Raw genomic sequence first — 22,769 nt, 5'->3', positions numbered from 1 at the left:
CAAGTATAAATACAGCTTAAGTGTGTAATTCCAAAAACTCTTTAGATTTACGCAAATCAGAAAGAGAATCTCTGCGAGAACGGATTCTCTGATTCTTGCTGAATTTCTGAGTCCATGTCTGTGTGTGTATAAAGAAGCCTGTAATAGATGCATTTTAAATTTATGATCTAGCGTTTTGTTGACATTGTGAGTTGATGCATGACTTGACAGATAATAGTCTGTCCTACTTCTGCCCATAACAATAAATCTATGCAGCTCTGTGGATTATACAGTACCACATTGCTTCCTGTAATTTGATTGGTGGTGTATAATTTCAATTAAAGCTGAATTTCCCAACAAACATGCAACATTTTACAGAAAAGGTTGAATGTCGGGTTGAGGGTAAAAACGTTTTCAAAACATTTTTCAAAACGTGATGCAAACCATTCTAACAGAGAGAATGTTATTTAACTGTTGACAAAATACTTTGCAAAAATGTTTGTCCAAAATATTTTACAATAATGTTTTTCTGACATTCTCCCTCTGGCAACAGCATTTTACAATTCTGGCAACAGCATTTTGGTAACAGCATTTTACAAGAATCTTTAGATTATCCCCATTTACTTTGTGTTTAAGTCCAAAACCTCTGCGAGAATATCTTTAGATTTACGCAAATCGGAAAGAGAATCTCTGCGAGAACAGATTCTCTGATTCTTGCTGAATTTCTGAGTCCATTAGCTATTCATGTCCGTGTGTGTATAAAGAAGCCTGTAATAGATGCATTTTAAATTTATGATCTAGCATTTTGTTGACATTGTGGGTTGATGCATGACTTGACAGATAATACTCTGTCCTACTTCTGCCCATAACAATAAATCTATGCGACTCTGTGGATTATACAGTACCACATTGCTTCCTGCAGTCCCTTGATTGGCGGTGTATAATTTCAATTAAAGCTGAATTTCCACACAAACAGGCAACGTTTTACAGAAAAGGTTAAATGTCGGGTTGAGGGTAATGCTTAATAACTTCATAAAACATTTTTGAAAATGTGATGCAAATGGTTCCACCATCTAACAGAATGTTATTTTTAACTGTTGGCAAAAATGTTTGTCCAAAATATTTTACAATAATGTTTTAACATTCATGATCTTTATATATTTCAACATTTAAATGTTATTAAAACGTATTGAATAAACGTTTTAAGATCATTTTTGTGTTTGCTGGGTTATTCATATTCGGATTATTCACTTCTGCAAAACATTACAATAGTGCATGTTTTTTATATTTTTCAAAGACTTAATAAATTGATACTCCCTACCTCTTACAAAAGCAATATCACTTTATATGTTGACAAATTGAGCTCAAGGGTAATGTCAACTGTACTTGAAGTCGATGTGAAATTCCTGGAAAAGGTTATAAAGGAGAAAAAAAAGCTTCTTGTTTCTGTGTGAGTCATCATGCAATATTTATATATCCACACGAATGAGCCGTAAATTTGGCCCCAGTCAATTTTGTTTTATTTTGGGTTTAGAAAATATATGTCACTAGATTTCGCGTTTCTCGGGTTGTGCGGTTCTCGTAATAGGCCTATCTCTAATTGCCCAACACCCGTTACCCATATAGCTGCCCTGACCTATTAAACTCATAGGCCTCACCGTCTCTCAATGATCAAGATCCAACTTGACACAACTCTGTTTTGTAGCTGTGACGCTTACTTCGGTACTTTAATCTGGAAACCCATCGTTCGCCTCTTCCAAGCTCTGAGTGTCCTGCTACTACGTTGGGCGGCGGCAGTACTCTGAAATTAATATTTAGATTGGATATAGGCCGTTACTAAAGTAATGAAATCAATCGGGAGAAATGTCAACCCAATAAGGCCTAATATTACGAGTTATAGGCCTTACCTGATTATTTTATTAACAGATTATTTTTATCATAATGTTAACCATTCTGGAGACCTCGGGAATAGTCATGTTCTGCTGAAATAGGCCAATGCACGCGATCCGTATTGAAATATGTGTTGAAAGTAGGCCTATTGGTCCGATGAGGTGCACCTGTTAGTCATACTGTAGGCCTAATGCTTTCCGATGCATGCACTGCGCCCGTCGGCACTCCGCGGTGATACTACGCGATAGCACCCCACGAAAGCACGCTTATTGTGCACCGCTGGATGCTGAACGCGATAAGCCATGGACAGAGAGACAGACGGATCCCACGATTTGACAAAAAACAAATGCGGCAATTTTTTTTATTTTAAAATTTTTTTTTTATAGTTTTTTCCAGAAAAAATTGGAGAAAATCAGACTTTTTTCTCAAAATACCATGAAAAAAAGTCGGGAAGCCTTATACATACCTAGACAAAATTCATTGCTTTGTAACCCACCACTTGAACATGATTTAGCCAAAGCAAACAAAGACTAGAGCTTAAAAGGTGGTTGACTGGCGCTATCAAAATGAGATACATGTTGCACCAAATTGAGATACCTATGAATACGACCTTCATGCACATTTTACACTGTAGCTCAGATTACAATTTAGGACATTTACGGCTCAATCGTGGTGTACGGTCACATTCATTTAGATCACAGCACTGGATCATCTGTAAATGTGTGAAATGATCAAAATTGTAAGACAATATATTAATAAAATTAACATTTTGCTGTCCACAAAGTCCTAAAATTAAATTCCATGCTTGTATATATTTGTGATTTGTTCAAAGGGGAATCCCCGGAGGAAATTAAGTGAATTCAGGAAACATAACACAGAGGAAATAATGTGTGTAAATAAAAGAGCATTTTCTGTACAAACAAGGAAGTTGATTTCTAGCTATAATATGTAGCCATGTTCACTGCGGAATTTATACAATGTCAATTCATGTATCCTTATGTTCGTGATGAACGGTAAGTTTGTAAACATGTATTTTATGAACAATTTCATGGATGGGATGCAATGGCTATCACAAAATAACTTTTATGACCATTTGTATGACTTTTACAATGTTATTATCCTCTATACATATTCATCAAATTGATGATTTTTGAGTTGTAAAATGAAATCAGTGTTGCTACAGTACAGATACTGTTTGAGTCAGTTATGTACATGCTACATTATTATAATGATCATACACTTTCATATTTATGACAAGTAACATATAATTGCTGCAAAAATGGCTTGGTGTCACAGCTGGCATAGGCAGAAAAGAAAGCAACCTTGAATCATCATTTCAGATGTTTTTTCAGGGGGTGCTACACCCCTGGCCAATTTTGTGCCTATTTTTGCATTTTTCTCAAAAATTATAGCCCATAGGTGATAAGTAAGATATATGTATATTATAGGGGCAAGGACTACAACTACTGTACTGAAAATTCAGCTACTCAAAGCAAGTAGTTATTGATTTATTGATCAAATATTGGTTTCCCCCCATTTTTGACTGTAACCATGGAAGAAAGAGATAAGAAGGAACCACAACGAACGCATTCACTTTGTACACTCCCTTTACCGACATTTAATTGACATTGTTATTCATGAGGATTTACTTTGAGCAATACCCGCGTTAAATAGGTGATTGGTATTGTACTCCCATGTATTTGCATGTCTTCTGGAGCGTGTCTGAAGGATGATTTGAACTAATGACCTTCCGTGCAAGCACCCTATAGGATTTTCTCTGGTGACGTGATCATCGGTCATTGATGGCCTACATCTTTTTCTTCCATTTTGCCCAATTTTCCCGAACTTTGATGACTTTTTTCTCAGAGTTGGCAGTCTTTGGCACTGAACCGAGTTAGCTCGTTTCGATTATACACATATAAACTATTCAATTAAACATGTTTTATATACCGGACTCAACCTGAACATTGTGCATTATTTAAGAACATTTTACATCTATTTTTCATCGAAAAAGTCACCAAAATCTTACCTTATTTGCTAAAGCTGAAACTCAGCAAAAAAGCTTCCGATTTTGACGACCTTTCGATGTTCTAAAGGACATTTTCTACACAATACGATCAAGAAAACAGTTTGAATGTAGATCCCAAAACAAAGCTACTATACATGTTCAGAGCATCAGTGAAATTTCAGAATCTTACTTCCGTGTAGCGTTTGTTTGTTTGTGGATGGGTTTGTTATAGTTTTTTCCAGTAATGATTTCGCCAAGCATCGATCGCGGTAAATGGATCATACATGAAAGGAGGTACCATTGATAGCTTTTCTTTTCATGCGTCAATAGATAAGCGGATTAAAACTTGGCCGATCGAAGTCGTTGTGGTTCCTTCTCATCTCTTTCTTCCATGCTGTAACTCAATTCAGCATCGAAGTGGTTACGTAATTCTCTTGGTTACCGGATCACGCTACTTTGGTATGCCTTCGAGTGCCATATACTTTATGTGGTGATCATTTCGATCGTGGTTCATTACTCTAGCGCGTGATCCCGTTGACATAGTAACATTACGTAACTTCGATACTGAATAACTGTTGTCTGTGCTGAAATAAAATTTTCAGTGCAGTAGTTGTAGTCCTTGCCCCTATAATATACATATCTTATTTTTCCCTAATGCACTATAATTTTTGAGAAAATTGCAAAAAAAAGCACAAAATCGGGCAGGGGTGTAGTACCCCCTTAACATCTGAAATGATCAGAAATTTACAATTTAAAAATTTTAAATTGTGTTGTAATTTAGTACTGATACATAAATTCAATGTGTGAAATTGAAAAGATTTTTTTTTGATAGGGAGTCAAACAGTATCGCTATCATGCCTTTCTACAACTAGTGGAACTGTTTCTACAGCTAGTAAAACTGTTTCTAAACTAGTGAAACTACTACAGCTAGTAAAACTGTTTCCAAACTAGTGAAACTGTTTCTAGTAAAACTTTCTACAACTAGTGAAACTGTTTCTACAACTAGTAAAACTGTTTCTAAACTAGTGAAACTACTACAGCTAGAAAAACTGTTTCCAAACTAGTGAAACTGTTTCTAGTGAAACTTTCTACAACTAGTGGAACTGTTTCTACAACTAGTAAAACTGTTTCTAAACTAGTGAAACTACTACAGCTAGAAAAACTGTTTCCAAACTAGTGAAACTGTTTCTAGTGAAACTTTCTACACTAGTGAAACTGTTTCTTACAGATAGTAAAATTGTTTCCAAACTAGCAAAATTGTTTCTGCAACTTGTGAAACTGCTTAAAGTATTTGCAACCCTTTTGCAATAGCTTATATTACTAGAGTTGAAGCCTTACAGCGGGCCTTACAGGTGGGTCACTTAGTATGCTCATCCACCTGTCAGCTGGTGAATTCATTTGAAGGCATTGAATTCATGAAGGCATTTGACTATTATCAAAAGTTTCACAATATTTTTCACAAGATGAGATCAGAGCAGATCAAAAAGTGCGGGACAGAGAATTGAGTAGGTATTCATTATTAATTCATTATTACCCATATACCATGCTCCTACTGCAAAGAAAATCAACAGAAAGAGATTTACGACATATTTAAAAACACAATTATTTATTTGTATATTAAAAAGTTTGTTAGAAATCAACATTTATTCAAAATAATGAAATATTTGGCCAGCAATTTGTTTTGAGCGGAGTAGGGTAACGGGAAACTTTGAATCGACTTTCATTAGCCTAATGACACAACAATGTATTCATCTCCATCATATTTAGTACTGGCATTGATTACCAAATGGGTCTGGTTCTGGTTGAGGTGACATTGCAGCACTCCAAAAGGTCACAGAAAATAAGGATTTTTATGCAACATTAAAGCCATATGTTACGAGTCGTACTTGACTCAAGGCCAAAATCACCTTTTTCCCGAACTCACACGAATGCACAACACAAATACACTGTTTGTTTAAGCTAACAAAATCCAAGTCTTTAATTGAAAACAGAGTATGATTGGTACATATAATAACAATATCGCATATGGTCATTTTCACGGTAAAGGGTGTAACTTTTGATTTTTAGGGTCAAAATTTCAAACCACTTAAATATGTTTCTGTTTACTGTAATCATGCATAGAAGCAACTTAAATTCCAGTAAAATAGTGTTTCAAGGCTTAAACCTTTTGATTTCTGATAAAAAAATTGACATTTCCATAACATTTTGGTTAAAATCTAAGAAAAAATGTATTTTACATAAGCTCAGAAAATTATGACATCAAAGCTGGAATACATGTGAAATCCCATTCCAAAGTAAGTCAACAGATATAAGTTAAATTTTATACCATGTTTTGCTATGTTTGTAATTGCAATTTTGAAAATTTTTAACATCAAGGGTCATTTGCAATGGAAATTTCCCAACCTTAAACATATTTTTTAAGTTTTAATTGGGTTCCTAAAATAATTTAAATGTCTAACTTCATGTACAAATACTACTTGATGAAAGGAACCTCCCAGCCAAGTTTCACAGAAATTGGAGTTATTTTTTAGAATTGGCAATTCAAGCGATTTGTGTTTCGGAGGCTTCAGTTAACAACACAGGTGATCATAAAAGTAAAATATTTGGCTAACTACTACAAGTTGACATGAAAAAATAGGTAAAAAATATCACAATTACCAATTTTCATGCTTTGCTTCTAAGTATTGAATTTCAGTTGTGACAAAAATTAAATTATCACAGCAAGTCATTTTTTTTTTGTTTCGAGGCTTCATGTTTACAATGGTTAAACATGGCAGAAGTAGTTTTTTGAAAACAACACTGTTGGGATCATCTAAGCTGTTATTTTCTTGTGTGTATTGAATCAATGATTCTATGCGGCAGATATTGCAGATTTATAACATGATAATTTTTTCACCCATTTGTTAAGTATGGTGTTATTTGCATGTGAAGCCTCCGAAACGGGCTTTCTTGGATATCAGTATATTTTTCAAGCATTAACCATAATATCAATTTTTTTAAATTTATGACATTCTGCACATATCATGCAACAATTACAATGCAGATATCAATATGGAACATACCAATTTAGATATGCATAGATGATAATTAAGTTTACTGTTGTTTCGGAGGCTTCATTTGTTTCGGAGGCTTCAATTGTTAACGGAAAGTTTGTATTGGGTCCCATTTTCAAACGGTGATATATATCTCCATGATTTAAAAACAAGTGACTTGAGGATCTACTTTGCTACATTTTGATAAATAGATTGGATGAGCTCTTTTATTTATATTTGCCCAAGCTTGCTGAACAGTTTGTTTCGGAGGCTTCAAAAAAGTTAACGGAAAATCGGCTCTTTGAAGTCAAGATTTTATAAAAATTTTAAAAGCTTGCAAATCAACTAATTTTTGTTATCCATTTCAAGTTAAGATATCAACTGTTATGAATCAAGAAGAAGTGAAGAAATAACCAAGAATTATGAACCAAAGCTATACCCACAAAGTTTGTTAACAATTGTTAACGGAAAATGAAGCCTCGAAACGACAAATATCAAGTCCGGTTCTCAAAAATACAGGGCTGTTCACAATTAAATCTAATGTGGCAGTGTTTACTGAACATATGACCGTACTTTCAGGATAAGAAAAATTATCCATGAACTAACTGAAGAAAACACAGGGTTTTACAAAAATGTTACTGTTTTTTACAGTTTTTCAAAATGGCAATATTAGGTACATTTAAGCCTGCTAAAACTGAACGCAGTAACTCCCGAAGATGATTATGCTACCCAAGGTAGCTGCTAACTAGATGACTTATGTGGCCAAAAATCATGGAATTCTGTGGCTTTATTAGAAAACTACGGATCAAAATGTTAAAAATCCAAAGTTACACCCTTTACCGTGAAAATGACCATATACAATAAAATCACACAATGACAGTTTTACTATATCAGTACTTAACCAGCTGTCTTCTTGTTGGTGATCCTAGAGTTCTTGCAATGTTCTAGACGACTGGTGTATTATATCCTTATTCACTTGTCCTGCGAAAACCAGCGAAGTCCAGTGCACTCTTGCGTTTATAAATATCCTTGCGTATGAAATCCTCACACGAAAATGAAAAAGCTTTTTATATCAGTACTCATGCAAAAAACCCATCATCTATTAATAAACCATTACTTCAATCACATTTTCACAACATTGCTGCAATCTTGGGATTTCCCAAGATTAATTATACACATTCACATTACATCACTTCCTGGGGGTTTTCCTGATGGTGCAATAATGAACTGGGGCTTTCCAAGTTCCAAACATAGCTCTGACTTTGTTTACAATAATTTGGGGAATTCCAAAATACAAGGGGTTTCCCATCTCATGAAATACTTTCAGCTTGTAAACAAAGTTAAATAATTAAATTAAATCAAATTACTCAGGGCACATCACACATATTATAACATTTGCTGAGGAGAACGCCCTCAATTTTGTTTTAAATTCTGGTTTTTACACAATTGTAATGTACTTCAGTCAATAAAGATATTCTGCAAAAATCAAGACTTCAGGTTCTGTAGTTTTGTCAAAATCCGAGATTTTGAATAAAACGATGGAACCAGCGCTTTATTATTACGATGGAAATATTAGTCGAACACGTATGCACAGTACGTACACAGCGTCTTGCGGGATACACACACACCCCTCAAGATCGTATCAGTATTACAACCGCTGGAGTAACATGCATGGGCGCTAGTAGTAAATTCCAATTTTCTATGCTTTACCTCACTTGTTCGGCTCAAAATTAAAAGAGGACATATCTGACAGTAAAAGCTAACATTTTATGGAAAATAAATACTAATCTATTTTTACAGAAATGTTATAATATGGCTTTAATGCTAAAAACTATTGAAATAGAGACTTTATATGTCATGTTTTTAGTTGAGGAAGCTTATAAATTGATTATTACTTTAATTTTATTTCGTTGTTTTTATTTGTATCTTTCTCTACACAGATTACTAGATGTGGAACTGAATGCTCATAGCTGTCCTCAATAACCGCGTCTTGCTCGCAGCAAGAAGAAATAGCTTCCTGCAGAGACGTATAGCGCACTCTCCAGTCAGCGTTGGCATTTCGCTACTCTCTTTTGCTCTGTGGGGCTTGTACGGTGCATGTGTGGCAATTCAGTGTCGAGCATGGAGACCCCGGTGATCGTGGAGCCGATGGGTACTCATACCGCAACAGTAAGTTTCACAAATTGGCTACCGTAAAAACTGTGCTTACTATCGAGGACTTTTAAAAGATGCAAACATGAAGAGCCCCATCCACAAAACTGTAAAGGTTTTTGAGCAAATCATCAATACACATAGTTATATACGAACACCCCAACCTGCAAATGTGTGTTTCAACCCCATTAGCTCAGTTGATAAAGTGCTGGACTTTGGTACAATTTCAAGTTTCAAAAGCGCTTGATAGTTTACAAGCACATATGCTAACTATCAAGTTTTTACGGTATTCCAGTTCAAATCCAAAGAAGACATGACCATAATCTTCCACACTGGGAGTGTGAATGGGGTTTCCTAGATGGTGATTCCATTTGAAATGTACACCCCTGTGTGGGAGATTAAGGTCATGTCTTCCAAAAGGGGAGTGTATGGATTTCAACTGGAATCGCCCATTGCAAAAATCACCAAATCAGGAAGTATACACCAGTACAAAAAGAAACTCGTCAGTATAGTCATCCTTGCTGTTCAACAACCTGATAATTTTGGATTATTCTGAAATATACATTTTGTTTTCTCATTTGACACCCTGTACGTGAAAATCAAACAAGAATTGACCAAGATATGCACCTCCAAAACCTTTAAACCCCAAAATCAAAAGTTGCAATTTGAACGATTTTCAATGAGAACGAATCGTTGTATTGCACACAAGCACCACAGGACAATCAATAAAGCACACAATGTAACAGGTACAATTGAATCGTTAAAATTGCAACTTGATTTTCATGAACAGGGTGTCAAATGAGAAAGTAAAGTCCATTTAACAAAATGTGTGTTTCAGAATAAACCAAAATGATCAGGTTGTTGAGCAACAAGGATGACTATAACTGACGAGTTTCTTTTTGTGCCTGGTGTATGTTATGTTGAAAGTTGGGAGAGAGCTGTAAAAAAAACAAGAGGCTCGTTTTAACAGTTCAGTCCTATCTGTTTCTTGTTATGCAGTAAATTTTTGCTAACAGATTCTTATAAAGGAAAAGGTACCATATTATACAAATATTGACTGTTATGAGGGGCATGGTTAAAATTATAGGCCCAAGGTGATCCCAAAACCATGACTATGCCCGAGGCGTAATTATGCCTAGGGAATAGTTACTTTTGTGGGCATAGTTAAAATTATGCCCGCTTCAACCAATCAGATGGCGGAATCTTTAGATGAGGTATATAATTATTGTTAGTTTACACCCTGTATAATTATGTTAGATGCTTTTTTTCTTGACCAAAATATGTGCATGTTATAAGGCCCATGGAAATCAAAGCTCACCATAAGCGGGATGATTAAGTCTTCAGCAAGTTACAAATAATGAAGAAAAGATGTTAAGCAAGATAAGCATGATTCATCCATAGCTGTAGCATAGCCCAGGGAGAATTGGCTCGGCTCGATCAAAAGAGGCAACAAATAAGAGCTGGAGCCTCTGCATTTTATTTGCAGTTATTAAATGTTTTTGCGAGTGGATTCATCTTAAGTGGTACGGGCAAAACATAAACATGTGGCGTGTCAAAACAGAAGGTACTTCCTACTGCGACATACACATCCTTTCGTTTTTAAAGCAAGCCAAGCTTATTTGAATTGCACTAAGTCCGATAGTAAAGGATTATTGGAATGGTTGCTGTTAAAGTGGATATTTTCATGTGTGTAAATTTTCGCGTTTTCTGATTTACCATTTTCACTTTTTTTTAATTTTGTGATTTTGAGTTTTTTTACATAGACCTATACAATAAAAGAACATATTCGCGTGTTTTTATTTTCCCGGTAGCGGTATCGAGGGCGAAAAGCGCGAAAATTAATGTACCGCAAAAATTAACACTTTTACTGTATTTGGAAATGGGCTATTCGAGTTGAAATCCCTACACCCCCTATGGAAGACATAAACTTAATCGCCCACACAGGGAGTGTGAATTTCAAATGGAGTTACCTGAATGGATGACTCCATTTGAAATCACACTCCCTGTGTGGGAGATTAAAGTCACATCATCCATAGAGGGTGTATGGATTTCAACTGGAATAGTTAAATGTTGCCCATTCTGGGTTGATTTTAGCTTCAGCTACACCTGTTGAAGTGGCAGTTTGGAACTTTATCTCACTACAGTCCATTTGGCTCCTGGGTTCGTATGGGTAGGGGTGTGCCACTGAGAATTTGAAAGTGGACCCATCAATATAGGAATTTTTCAAGAAATTTTGACTCATCAATATGATAAAAGTCAAAAAATTTTGGCCAAATTTAACACAAATTGTCTTGGTTTTGCAAATTGTCCCTAAATTTCAGCGAAATTTCAAACTTTTTGGCTACAGTGAGTCCAAATTGTGCTATTTTCTGGAAAAATTAAGACAATTTTGAAAAAGTATCCATTCATACCAAAATTGGGACAGAAAAAGAGGTCATATACCAAAAGGCTGAAAATGCTGTCCCAGGCTTTTTCGAGACATTGTGTGTGATACATGCACAATCTATGGTGGTGTGTCTGTAGGGTGTTGTCATTTTGCACCGCCTCACACGCTATAGATGCACTGACACTGCCTTTGTGTGCATCACATGTTACTTGTTACTGCCTCGAGAAAGTCAAATGGACTTGTAATTACAAGCCTGTTGCTTTTTCTAAAATAATACCAACAATTGAGATTTCATGATTTCCTAGTGGAATTTGAATAGATATCTTGAAATTGACTAAATGTTTCTCCAATTTGACAAGATTTCTGGCCAAATTGGGCTATTCCATTTAAAATCCACACTACCCCTGTGGAAGATTTAGCTCAAGTCTTCCACGGAGGGAGTATGAGTTTTGAATAGAATGAACAATTGGGTAACTTCCATTTGAAATACTCCCTCCAGTTGTGGAAGATATAGGTAAAGCCATAATATAGGGAGAGTATGGGTTTCAAAATGATTAACTCTGACTAACTACCATGTGAAAAACATACTCCCTCTGTGGAAGATATTTCTGAACTCTTCCACAGGGGTAGTGCTGGAATAGCCCATTGACCGCAACATATTTAAAGTGGACAACAGTTTCATCTAATGACTCAATGTATATGTCGCTGCCGACATAAGGATCCTTAGTAGCAACGCATCACATATTTTGGTTTATTACAAGTGTAAGTGCATTGTAAATGAGTTTATGCAAGAGTCTCGAGGGAAAGGAAGTGGGAGCTTTGCTAATAAAGCTAGACTCATTTTAGATGGTTATTTTTTTCTTTCTATTTTTCATTCTAAAGGGGAATAAGCTAATGTAATCCATCAAAATATCAAGCAATACCGCTGTGATCGCCTCGATGTATTCGGAGAAATAATGGCATGTTAGATGTCTTGCTGATGCTGTGACCCATATTAGGTTTACGTAAATGATTAGAATTGGATGTATATGCTAGTAGAACACTTGCTTGTTTTTCTTTGTGAACAAGAGAGTGAATTATAATTGATGTCTTTAGGGTTTGCAACTTGGCATTAAAATGCATAAAAACTATGGTAAAAATGTCTTATACTTATATTTTTCATTGGCTTTAACAGCCGCCCTTGAGTGCTTGACTCCAATAGGGTTCATCAAAGAGTTGCCTATGCACTCGAATCCATCAAAACTATGGTAAAAATGTCTATAGTTTTCAGCAAGGTTCTTCAGTGGTCCGATTTGGTATTGTTTATGGCGTAACATGGAAGTGGGGTTCTGATTGGCTAATTGAGTCACATCATCATCACATCGGCACCTCATTCGCTGGTCAAGCTGCCTAGTATCGCGTGATCTGCTCTTTTTAGAGCATATGAACATTGCGGAAGGAATTTTGCTGAATACTATAATATCCAAGATTTTATAGGGGCTTAGCCCCCTTGAGTGCTTGACCCCAACAGAGCTCAGCCCCGGGATGCCAAAAGGGGTCTATGCCCCCTGGATCCATATTATACAGAAACTTATCAAGGAATTGTCATGAAATCCAAGATTTAGCACCTGGGGATGGTGATTCTTTGTTGGATGTGCCGATTATCACCTGCTTACTACAGATTATGGAATGCTTTTCCTGTACCTAGAAAGCTAGGCAAAAATTGGCTATTCAAATTGAAATCCATACACCCCCTATAGCAGACATAACCTTAACCTCCCTTGCACACGGAGTGTGGATTTCAAATTGAGTTACCAATTCAGGTAACCCCATTTGAAATTCACACTCCTTTATGGATGATTAAGGTAACATCTTCCATACAGGGTGTATGGATTTCAACTGGAATAGCTTATTGCTATCTGTGCACAAGCTTGTCACCTGTCTCTGTTAAGATGCTGGATTTATTATACTGTTAATGCCGTGATATACCTGGACTTTACAAAACTTGTTTGACAAGCGATTTCAGTTTGGTTGATGGCATCAGGTGATATTTTCCAGGGTTTAGTTGCGTGGGAATAGGTCTGGCACATCCCAGGGCTATCATAATAAATATCTACATTTATATTGGCTGGTCATAGATGGTCATCACATGGGAGAATTTGGCACAAAATGTGATTTATGTGCTGCCTTGTATTAGTATTACTTTATTAATCATGTGAAGCGTTCAGATGCAAAAACGATATCTATTTTTGCTTCCCCCACCAGAAGTCTATTCTTTCCAATTTCCTGCGCACCCCAAAAAATCCAAAATTACAACATATCCACTTTTTTGTGGCAATTTTCAAGTGCAAAATTTGGTGATTTTTCCCCCATGGCTAAAATTCACTTTGCCCCCCCCCATTCCTGGCGTTGCTACTGCCAATTCACCCTTTGCACAGATCCGCCATCTTGCTACCAAAACGAGGTTCTCCCTGCAAATGCATGCACACAAAGTGCATTTTTATTTCTTGTGCTTTTATAGCAACGCGGCAGAATGCTTTTACAAAGCGTATGCGGTAATTAAAGCACACATTTGACAGGCGTATGCACATACGACACACAATTTGCGGGTAGAACCTCGTTTTGAGATAACTGTGCAACGGGTTAATTATTATGTAAAAGTGGAAATTGTGCACTTTTTTTCGCGTGAACTTTTTCGTGTTCCAAGTGGCAATTGCAAAAATGATAATGCGGTAATAGATTCCTTTTGTGTATAAAATTATATATATATGGAAGCTTAGAAAAGTGAATTTAAAAAATTGTAACTGTTCACAATTGGCAAAGGACAAATAAGTCCCACTTTTACACTACTACAAAGGTATCTCATTACATGAAATAAAAAGGCAGCTTTCAGGTATATTGCCTTGTTTTGCATCCAAACCCATCACCCCTATCTGTCCTATTCTGAATGCCAATTAACTAATCACCGTATTTATCCCCCCAGTGTAAAGCTACTGACTGAGTGGCAGTATCAAATTCTAATTTTAATAATGAATGAAAAACAAATTTTATGATTTAGTGTGCCTGTCATATTAAAATGCAAGTGGTTATCGGTTGAAGAAGGTTGGGAGTGAATTGTAATAACAAAGCAACCACAACCCTCCATTTGTGGTATTTTATTTGTTTGTAAGTGTGTTTATAAAGCAGGTTCCATAGTTGTTGTTTCAGGCTTTGAGTTTTTAAAAAACTTGTGAGGAGTGCTATTTTGTGAATGAGGAGTGTGATTACGCTTAAAGGTGATGTAAGCTTGAAGATTAAGGAGTGTGATAAATCACCCTCCTTATGATCATTTAAGGAGTGCGGAGGAGTGTGACCTTTGAAATGTCAAGGGTCCTCGTCAATTTTCAAGGGTCCGACCCGGACCCTTGCCTTTGAAATTTCAAGAGAGAGAATTGGCTACGGCGATCATTAGAATATATCAATATAGAATATTAAAACCCGGGTTGAAAACTTGATGGGGAACTAAAATGAAAGTGCAGGGAGCTGGACGTATTATGTGAACCAAATTTTCCAGTGGAACAACAAAACTAGGATTTTCTGCTCTTTGCTTGGTTTAATTTTTTACGGGTCACGCGGACCCGCATCAGTAGGAAATATGCGGGTCCGCAGCTACTTTCAAGGGTATTTGACGCAAGGACGCGCCTTATTTCGAGCGCTGATACATGTCATCTTGTAAAAATCAAAAACTATTTAATGACTCGACAGTTTCGACCATCTTGGGCAATTGCAATCTTCAGAGTAATGTTTGATGATCCAATTTCTGGTACACCAACAGAGGGTGCACTAATGCCCAGAAGAGGATCGTATTTGTGACTAAAGATTATGTGCCCCTTCGTCTCTGTTCTTGATCTCATTTCTAATACCTTGGGTCAATAACATCCATTCAGCAATTATAGCTCAAAACGTGTCCTCAAGTTGCGGAAAACGAGTTTTGTAACCAAATTGAGGGCGAGTGAAGATATTAAAATATATTTCAAACTAATTTGGTTGTAATGATTTTTCTGTCTCTATAATTTGTTTTTGTATTCTTATGATCTTGCCAAATAAAAAACAAACAAACAAACAAACAAACAAACAAACAAATACTATTTATATTTTTCTCTCCACCTGTGTTCTTCCAAGGTTCCAAGTGAAGAAATTCAAGTATGTTTCAAACTTATTTAGTTTTGTCTTATTTATATTTTTCTCCAGGTGTTCTTCCTACATGGACTTGGTGACACTGGGTAAGTATCTGTGTAGGAAATCCAGCAAAAAATTGTACTCTAAAAAAGCCGGGACTAAAAGTGGGTACTTGTTCACAAGACACATGCCGTGGGTGTAATTTATAAAAATGGCAGAAATCACAGAAATTTGATAAGTTGCCCTTCTTTAAATTTCACCTGCTGTAAAATAAACATGCACATGTTTTGAAAAGGCATACAGAATTAGACATGTCTCTATTATAATTATATTCTGCTAACAAGGCACTGTAGGGTTTTCCAAAAAAAGTTACCATGTGTATAGGTTATGATATATGCAAAATATCATGATTCTTGGTTTTTGCTGGAAAATGACCCAAAGGTTCAATCTTTCTTTTTGTCCTTGTCGGTTATTATCCACTGTATCATGATTATCCAATTTACCGTACTCAAAGTGATACAAATTGGTTATTAAGTTGTTTTGAATTTGTTTGCATTGATGATATATGCATTGTGCAATGTGATTTCAATCTTGTGGTCACATATTAAGAGGAACTATCTGTTATTTTTGAGAATAGAGTTGCCACGGTCAAAAATAGATTTTCTTTATACTTTCATATTTGATGCACCTTGACCTCAAACTAACACACATGGGATAAATTTCGGAAAAATATCCCGTTGCCATGGTAACAGGCAAATTTCAATTTTAGGCCTATTTTCACAATTTTTGCATTTTCAGCAGTCAAATTGTCAAATTTTGAAGCCAGTGTTACTAATATACACAATATATATATACTGTTTTCTTTATAAGGTATGAATAGGTCAAACCTTAGATGCCGCAATGAAAGTATAAAAATAATCACCAGGTGTCAGGGTGGGTTATACCATTTATTTGAAATAGGGTGTTTTTCAATTTTTCAAAGTATGAAAATATACCAACTTTGTATAGCTCATAAACCATATGGTAGTGTTCCAATTTCAACATCGACCACAGCATGTTGAGATGATACATTGGTCTTATGAAAAGTTACATTTGAGCTTGGGGAAAACACATCTGTATATACAGTGTTGCCAGACATTTTCCTATTTTTCAAATTCTACACAAATCTCACCTTAAGTTAAATGATGTGAAAATGAACCATCATCCTTTCAAGGAACATTTATTAGAAAGAGAGTTTTTATTCATATCAAATTTGATCAGTTATAATGGTCAGTGTTGTTTTAAACCACATGGGTGTTGCCATAATTAGGGTTTAATTGTGATTTGTGGATATTTTCAACTTTTTACAAGTCATAAAAATACCAAAATGCATTTCTATAATAAAGAAAGAAACATCGACCTCGTCATGTTGAGATGATATATTGGCCTTATGAAAAAGTTATTTTGATGTGGGGGGCGGGGGAAGACATCAGTTTATACAGTGTTGCCAGATAAACCACATGGGTGTTGCCATAACTGGGGTTTAATTATGAGGTGTGGATATTTTCAACTTTTTACAAGTCATAAAAATACCAAAATGCATTTCTATAATAAAGAAAAAAACATCGACCTCGTCATGTTGAGATGATACATTGGCCTTATGAAAAAGTCATTTTGATCTGGGGGGTAAAACGTTAGTTTATACAGTGTTGCCAGATATTTTCCTATTTAAAAAAAAATTCAACACAAGTCTCGCCCTAAGTTAAAAGATATGAAAATGAAACTTCACCTTCATACGGAACATATCTTTTTATAGAAAGAAAGTTAATTTCATATTCAATTTGATCATCTGGGATGGTCAGTGTTATTCTAAGCCATCTGGGTGTTGCCATAGCTGGCGTTTAATAGGATGACAATTTAGATATTTTCAGCTTTTTACAAGTCTTAAACATAGTACACATCCTTAAAATTATTGTGGAATGAACGCAATATTAAGGTTAAAATTACCCTAAGAACACTTAGTATGTGTATTAAAATTTTAAATATTTCCTTCTATACAGTATTGCCAGTTATTATCACATATATTCAAAATTCAACGTATGTCTCACTTTAGGATTTATATTGTTTAAATCGCTGCCATGAATAAACCACATGGATGATGCCACTATAAATGGAGTTAATAGTGAAAGTTATAGCTATAGTATTCCACTTTTTCACAAAAAACACCCAAAAAGCACACAAATTTGTCCTAATTTGGCGCTTTTATGGGCACTTTGCCTTAATGCACCCAATTTGGCGTATTGTCTCCACTGCAAACCCAGCAAAATTGCTAAGGTACCCTCAAAACCGTGGCACCATAGGTATCCTCTAATACCTATGGTGGCACATCCCCGTATACGTTTAACCAGGGAGAACCCCCTCCGGGGTCATGTCATAGGTACTATACTGTGCCGAGTAGTCCTCTTTTTCTACTTGAAACGGATATTTCCTCAGACAACTCTTATCAACATTTGGTGATTTTTTATTTTGCTTTAACCCTGCAAGTATCTGCAAAAGTGTTCATATAAATCTCCTTCAGTCTTGAAAGCTTAATTTTAGTTAGCTGCTTCCTTTTTACAAGCTCATACAAATTCATGTCATCAATGAATCAATGCTTGAATGATAGAGAATTAGCAACAATATCATGCAACATTTCAATGGTCATCTCTTCTTCAGCATGACTTTAAATGTCATACTTTCGACTCTCCTGCAAGCTCATCTCGGGAAAAGTAACTGGGCATTAATTTGTCTGGCTGTGAAAAGGTTCTGTGCATTATTGTTTTTGACTAGTCTCATATCTTTCGAAACATTTGCTGGATCTATATAGTTTTTTGCCCATTTCTTCCCCATATCTTTTTTGCAAGTATAGTTGGGATGTGTGCTTTAATAATATGGGGTAGGCGTAATTTAAACATGATCTTATACTCTTATATGCATCTTTTTGCAATGTAACAATCTTATGTTATTTTAATTTATTTTGGCCTAGCTAGTATGTGTATATTGGTATATTGGTATATTTACTTTTGAGATCTGTTAAATTTCAAAAATATCAATTTTTAATCATTTGGCATAAAATTTGTATTATATCGCAAATTTCAATATATGTCTGATGTGCTCTCAGGTCCACAAAAAATATGCGAAAACGTCGCTATTTGAACCCTTATGACTCACATCTCACTATTAAACCCTAATTATGGCAACACCCATGTGGTTTGGAACAACACTGACCATTTATACAACTGATCAAATTTAATATGAAAGTAAATTTCATTTAATAAACTTTCCTTGTGAAGGTGAAGTTTCATTTTCGCATCATTTAACTTACGGTGAGACTTGTGTTAAATTTCAAAAAAAAGGAAAATATCTGGCAACACTGTATAAACATATGTTTTCCCCAAGCTTAAGTGTAAATTTTCCATAAGACCAAATATGTATCATTTCAACATGGTGAAGTTGATGTTTTACTTTCACATATTTTTTAAGGAATGCATACCATGGTATTTTGGTATTTTTAAAACTTGTAAAAAGTTCAAAATATCCACACCTCGCTATTTAACCCTAATTATGGCAACACCCATGTGGTTTGGAACAACATTGACCATTTATACAACTGATCAAATTTAATATGAAAGTACATTTCTTTCTAATAAACTTTCAATTTCAACCTAAGGTGAAACTAGTGCTGAATTTCGAAAAAATAGGGAAATATCTGGCAACACTGTATAAACAGATGTTTTTCCCCAAGCGCAAATGTACATTTTTCATTAAACCAATGTATCATCTCAACATGATGCGGTCGATGATTCATTTTCACATCTTTATTTTAGGAATGCATGCCATTGTATTTTGGCATTTTTAAGACTGAAAAATAGCTGAAAAAGCTGGAAAAAAAGCTCAACATACGTTGAATTTTGAACATATGTGGCAATACTGTATAGAAGGAAATATTTTCCGAACTCAAATTTAAAATTTAAATTCACATACTAAGTGTTCTTAGGTTAATTTTTAACCTTAAAATTGCGTTCCTTCAACAATAATTTTAAGGATGAGTACTATATTTAAAGGCTGGAAATATCTACATTGTCATATTAAACGCCAGCTATGGCAACACCCATATGGCTTAGAATAACACTGACCATCCCAGATGATCAAATTGAATATGAAATTAACTTTCTTTCTAAATAGATGTTCCATTATGAAGGTGAAGTTTCATTTTCATATCTTTTAACTTAGGGCGAGACTTGTGTTGAATTTTGAAAAAGTAGGAAAATATCTGGCAACACTGTATAAACTGATGCTTTACCCCCCCAGATCAAAATAACTTTTTCATAAGGACAATGTATCATCTCAACATGACGAGGTTGATGTTTCTTTCTTTATTACAGAAATGCATTATGGTATTTTTATGACTTGTATGTAAAAAGTTGAAAATATCCACAAATCACAATTAAACCCCAATTATGGCAACACCCATGTGGTTTAGAACAACACTGACCATTATAACTGATCAAATTTGATATGAATAATAACTCTCTTTCTAATAAATGTTCCTTGAAAGGATGATGTTTCATTTTCACATCATTTAATTTAAGGTGAGATTTGTGTTGAATTTCGAAAAATAGGAAAATGTCTGGCAACACTGTATATACAGATGTGTTTTCCCCAAGCTCAAATGTAACTTTTTCATAAGACCAATGTATCATCTCAACATGCTGTGGTCGATGTTGAAATCGGAGCACTACCATATGGTTTATGAGCTATGCAAAGTTGGTATATTTTCATACTTTGAAAAAATTTAAAAACACCCCTATTTCAAATAAATGGTATAACCCACCCTGACATCTGGTGATTATTTTTATACTTTCAATGCGGCATCTAAGGTTTGACCTATTCATACCTTATAAAGAAAATAGTATAATATAGTGTGTATATTAGTAACACTGGCTTCAAAACTTGATAAATTGACTGCTGAAAAGTGCAAAAATTGTGAAAATAGGCCTAAAATGAAAATTTGGCTGTTACCATGGCAACGAGGATATTTTTCCCAAATTTATTTCATGTGTGTTTGTTTCAGGTCAAGGTGCATCAAATATGAAAGTTTAAAGGAAATCCATTTTTTGACCGTGGCAAACATTTTAAAAAAATTCTCCAAAATAACAGATAATGCCTCTTAAATGTTTTGCCATCTTGCATGACTTGCAATGTTGATTTTGTGATCGGAAGAAGAAAAAATTGAATTTATGTGGCCAATATATTTCCAGTTGTATGAAAGGTGGTTTGTGTGTATACTGGTTGGGTAACCAAGCTTGATAAAAAAAAAGGACACCAGCCGGGGGCACTTCAACTTTGGAGGTGACGCGTATGTAGGGCTGTTAAGACCCCCTTTAAAGACCCCATATTTTTACGAACACATGCTCTGTCCTGGCTCTGTCATCCGAAGACGCCTATTTTTCCATTTGATCTGTCACCCAAAGACCCTTACAAGTTCAATTTGAATAGCAACTTTCATTTATCACTGATTTTGTTACTTATTTAAAAAAAAAAAAAGAAATTTAAAGCCATTTAGAACTAAAAATTCGATTTTCGCGGTTTCTGTGACACTTTTTCGGTTCTCACCCAAAAAATGATCATGGTCTCACCCAATGACCCCATATTTTTTACATTTTGCTCTCACCGAATGCCAAAAATCATGCAATATAGGGTATTAAAATCAGCATAAATGTCAGTGGCGGCACTAGGAATTGGGGGGGGGGGGGGGATTGGGGGCAAAATCAAAAAAGTTTGCTCAAAATTGCTGCAAAAAGTGGAAATTTTTCATAATTTTGGGTTTTTACTGGGAGGAGGGCAACTGGGGGGGGGGGGAAAGAGTTCTGACTGGGTGCCCCCTGGCACCGCCACGGCATAATGTATGGCTCCAGAAGTCTAATATTTGATCACAGACCTGTCTCGTATAGGGTATTCTTTCACTCCTGGTATTGTCATGCAAATTTTTCCACGGGGTTAACTCCATTTGTATTACCAGCCCAATTATCAGACTCTAATAGAAGTATAGGCCTATATAACAGGATATTCGAGAAAATTAGTGCACCCCCAGATAAGATAAATACTTTCCCATACAAGAACGTCTCCAGGATTTCCAAGTTTGCTTTCTGAAAACAACTAGAATTCCAGTTGCCAATGTTACTGAAAAAGCTTGAAAATGAATTCATCATGATGAGAGATGTCCAAAACAAGCTCTCAAATTGAGGATTTCTGATTTTGAGTTATTTTGCTGTTGGAATGTTTTTGCCTTTGGACACTTTAGTGGATTTCCAACAATCATGGCTGGACAAAAAGTCCAGAAATCTTAACTTCTCTCTCTCTTTGAGGGGGAGTGCATCTATTTTCTGTAATATGTGACATGATCTGGTCCATGGGGCCAAAGGCGGCAAATTTGAAACTGAGATAAAGGCAAAAATATGGAGTCAAAAACAATAGAATACAGATGAAAATAGATATGCTAGACCTTTGGTGTTTTCAGTTAATGATAGTCTATTGTATGTGTAATGTAATAATTACAGTAACTCAATTTTCAAAAATGCCTCCATTGGCCCCTATGGACCAGATCGTGTCACATATTAGTCCCGGGGGGGCCACTGGTCATTGAGAAGGGGGTATCATGCGTGGCCAAAAAATCACGTAAAAAGGGTCTTTTTTCACGATCAGGCACTGTACGTACGTATCGTGAATAGGGTGTCAAAAACATGGAAATTAGAGAAAAGGGTATCTTTTTCACAACAGATTTACGTATTTTGGGTCCATCCAGACTCCAGTCCTTCATAAGTTTCATGTCCTTCATGTTTATCCCTAGACTTGACTGTGTAGTTCTCTGTTTAGTCTCTTCTTTAAAGTCCATAAAGATTGCCGACTTCGCCCAGCTGGCCCTGTTAATATTTTTCCATTAACCCATTCAATGCTACACAACCCTACAACATTCAGTGGTGATGTACACATGCAGTACATGTACAATGTACATGCACAGCACGTGTATACTCTGATTTTAAGAGTTTCAATTCTCCTTTATAAAGTCCAAAGTTTCTCATTTCATTTTAAAATATTTTTACTATTATTTGAATTGTATTATGGATAAAAATAAAGATTTTCAAGCTAATTTTCATGTGTATACAAT

General features: G+C 35.4%; 1 protein-coding gene across 3 annotated transcripts in view; it reads left to right on the top strand.

Annotated features, from left to right (window-relative positions):
- LOC140140134 (acyl-protein thioesterase 1-like) overlaps nt 1-22,769 on the top strand; it is a 109,157-nt gene that overhangs the window by 73,244 nt on the left and 13,144 nt on the right. For all 3 annotated transcript variants that reach the window (XM_072161973.1, XM_072161974.1, XM_072161975.1), the window contains 2 exons: nt 8,850-9,078; nt 15,656-15,687. In XM_072161973.1, the coding sequence (XP_072018074.1) occupies nt 9,007-9,078; nt 15,656-15,687 (104 nt within the window). In that variant the 5' untranslated portion in view covers nt 8,850-9,006. The remainder of the gene's footprint in view (nt 1-8,849; nt 9,079-15,655; nt 15,688-22,769) is intronic.

The sequence above is a fragment of the Amphiura filiformis genome, chromosome 18, assembly GCF_039555335.1.
Source record: "Amphiura filiformis chromosome 18, Afil_fr2py, whole genome shotgun sequence".
In the NCBI taxonomy this organism is placed as follows: domain Eukaryota; kingdom Metazoa; phylum Echinodermata; class Ophiuroidea; order Amphilepidida; family Amphiuridae; genus Amphiura; species Amphiura filiformis.
Note: the sequence above shows the minus strand (reverse complement) of the source record. Positions and strands in the feature narration are given on the sequence as shown.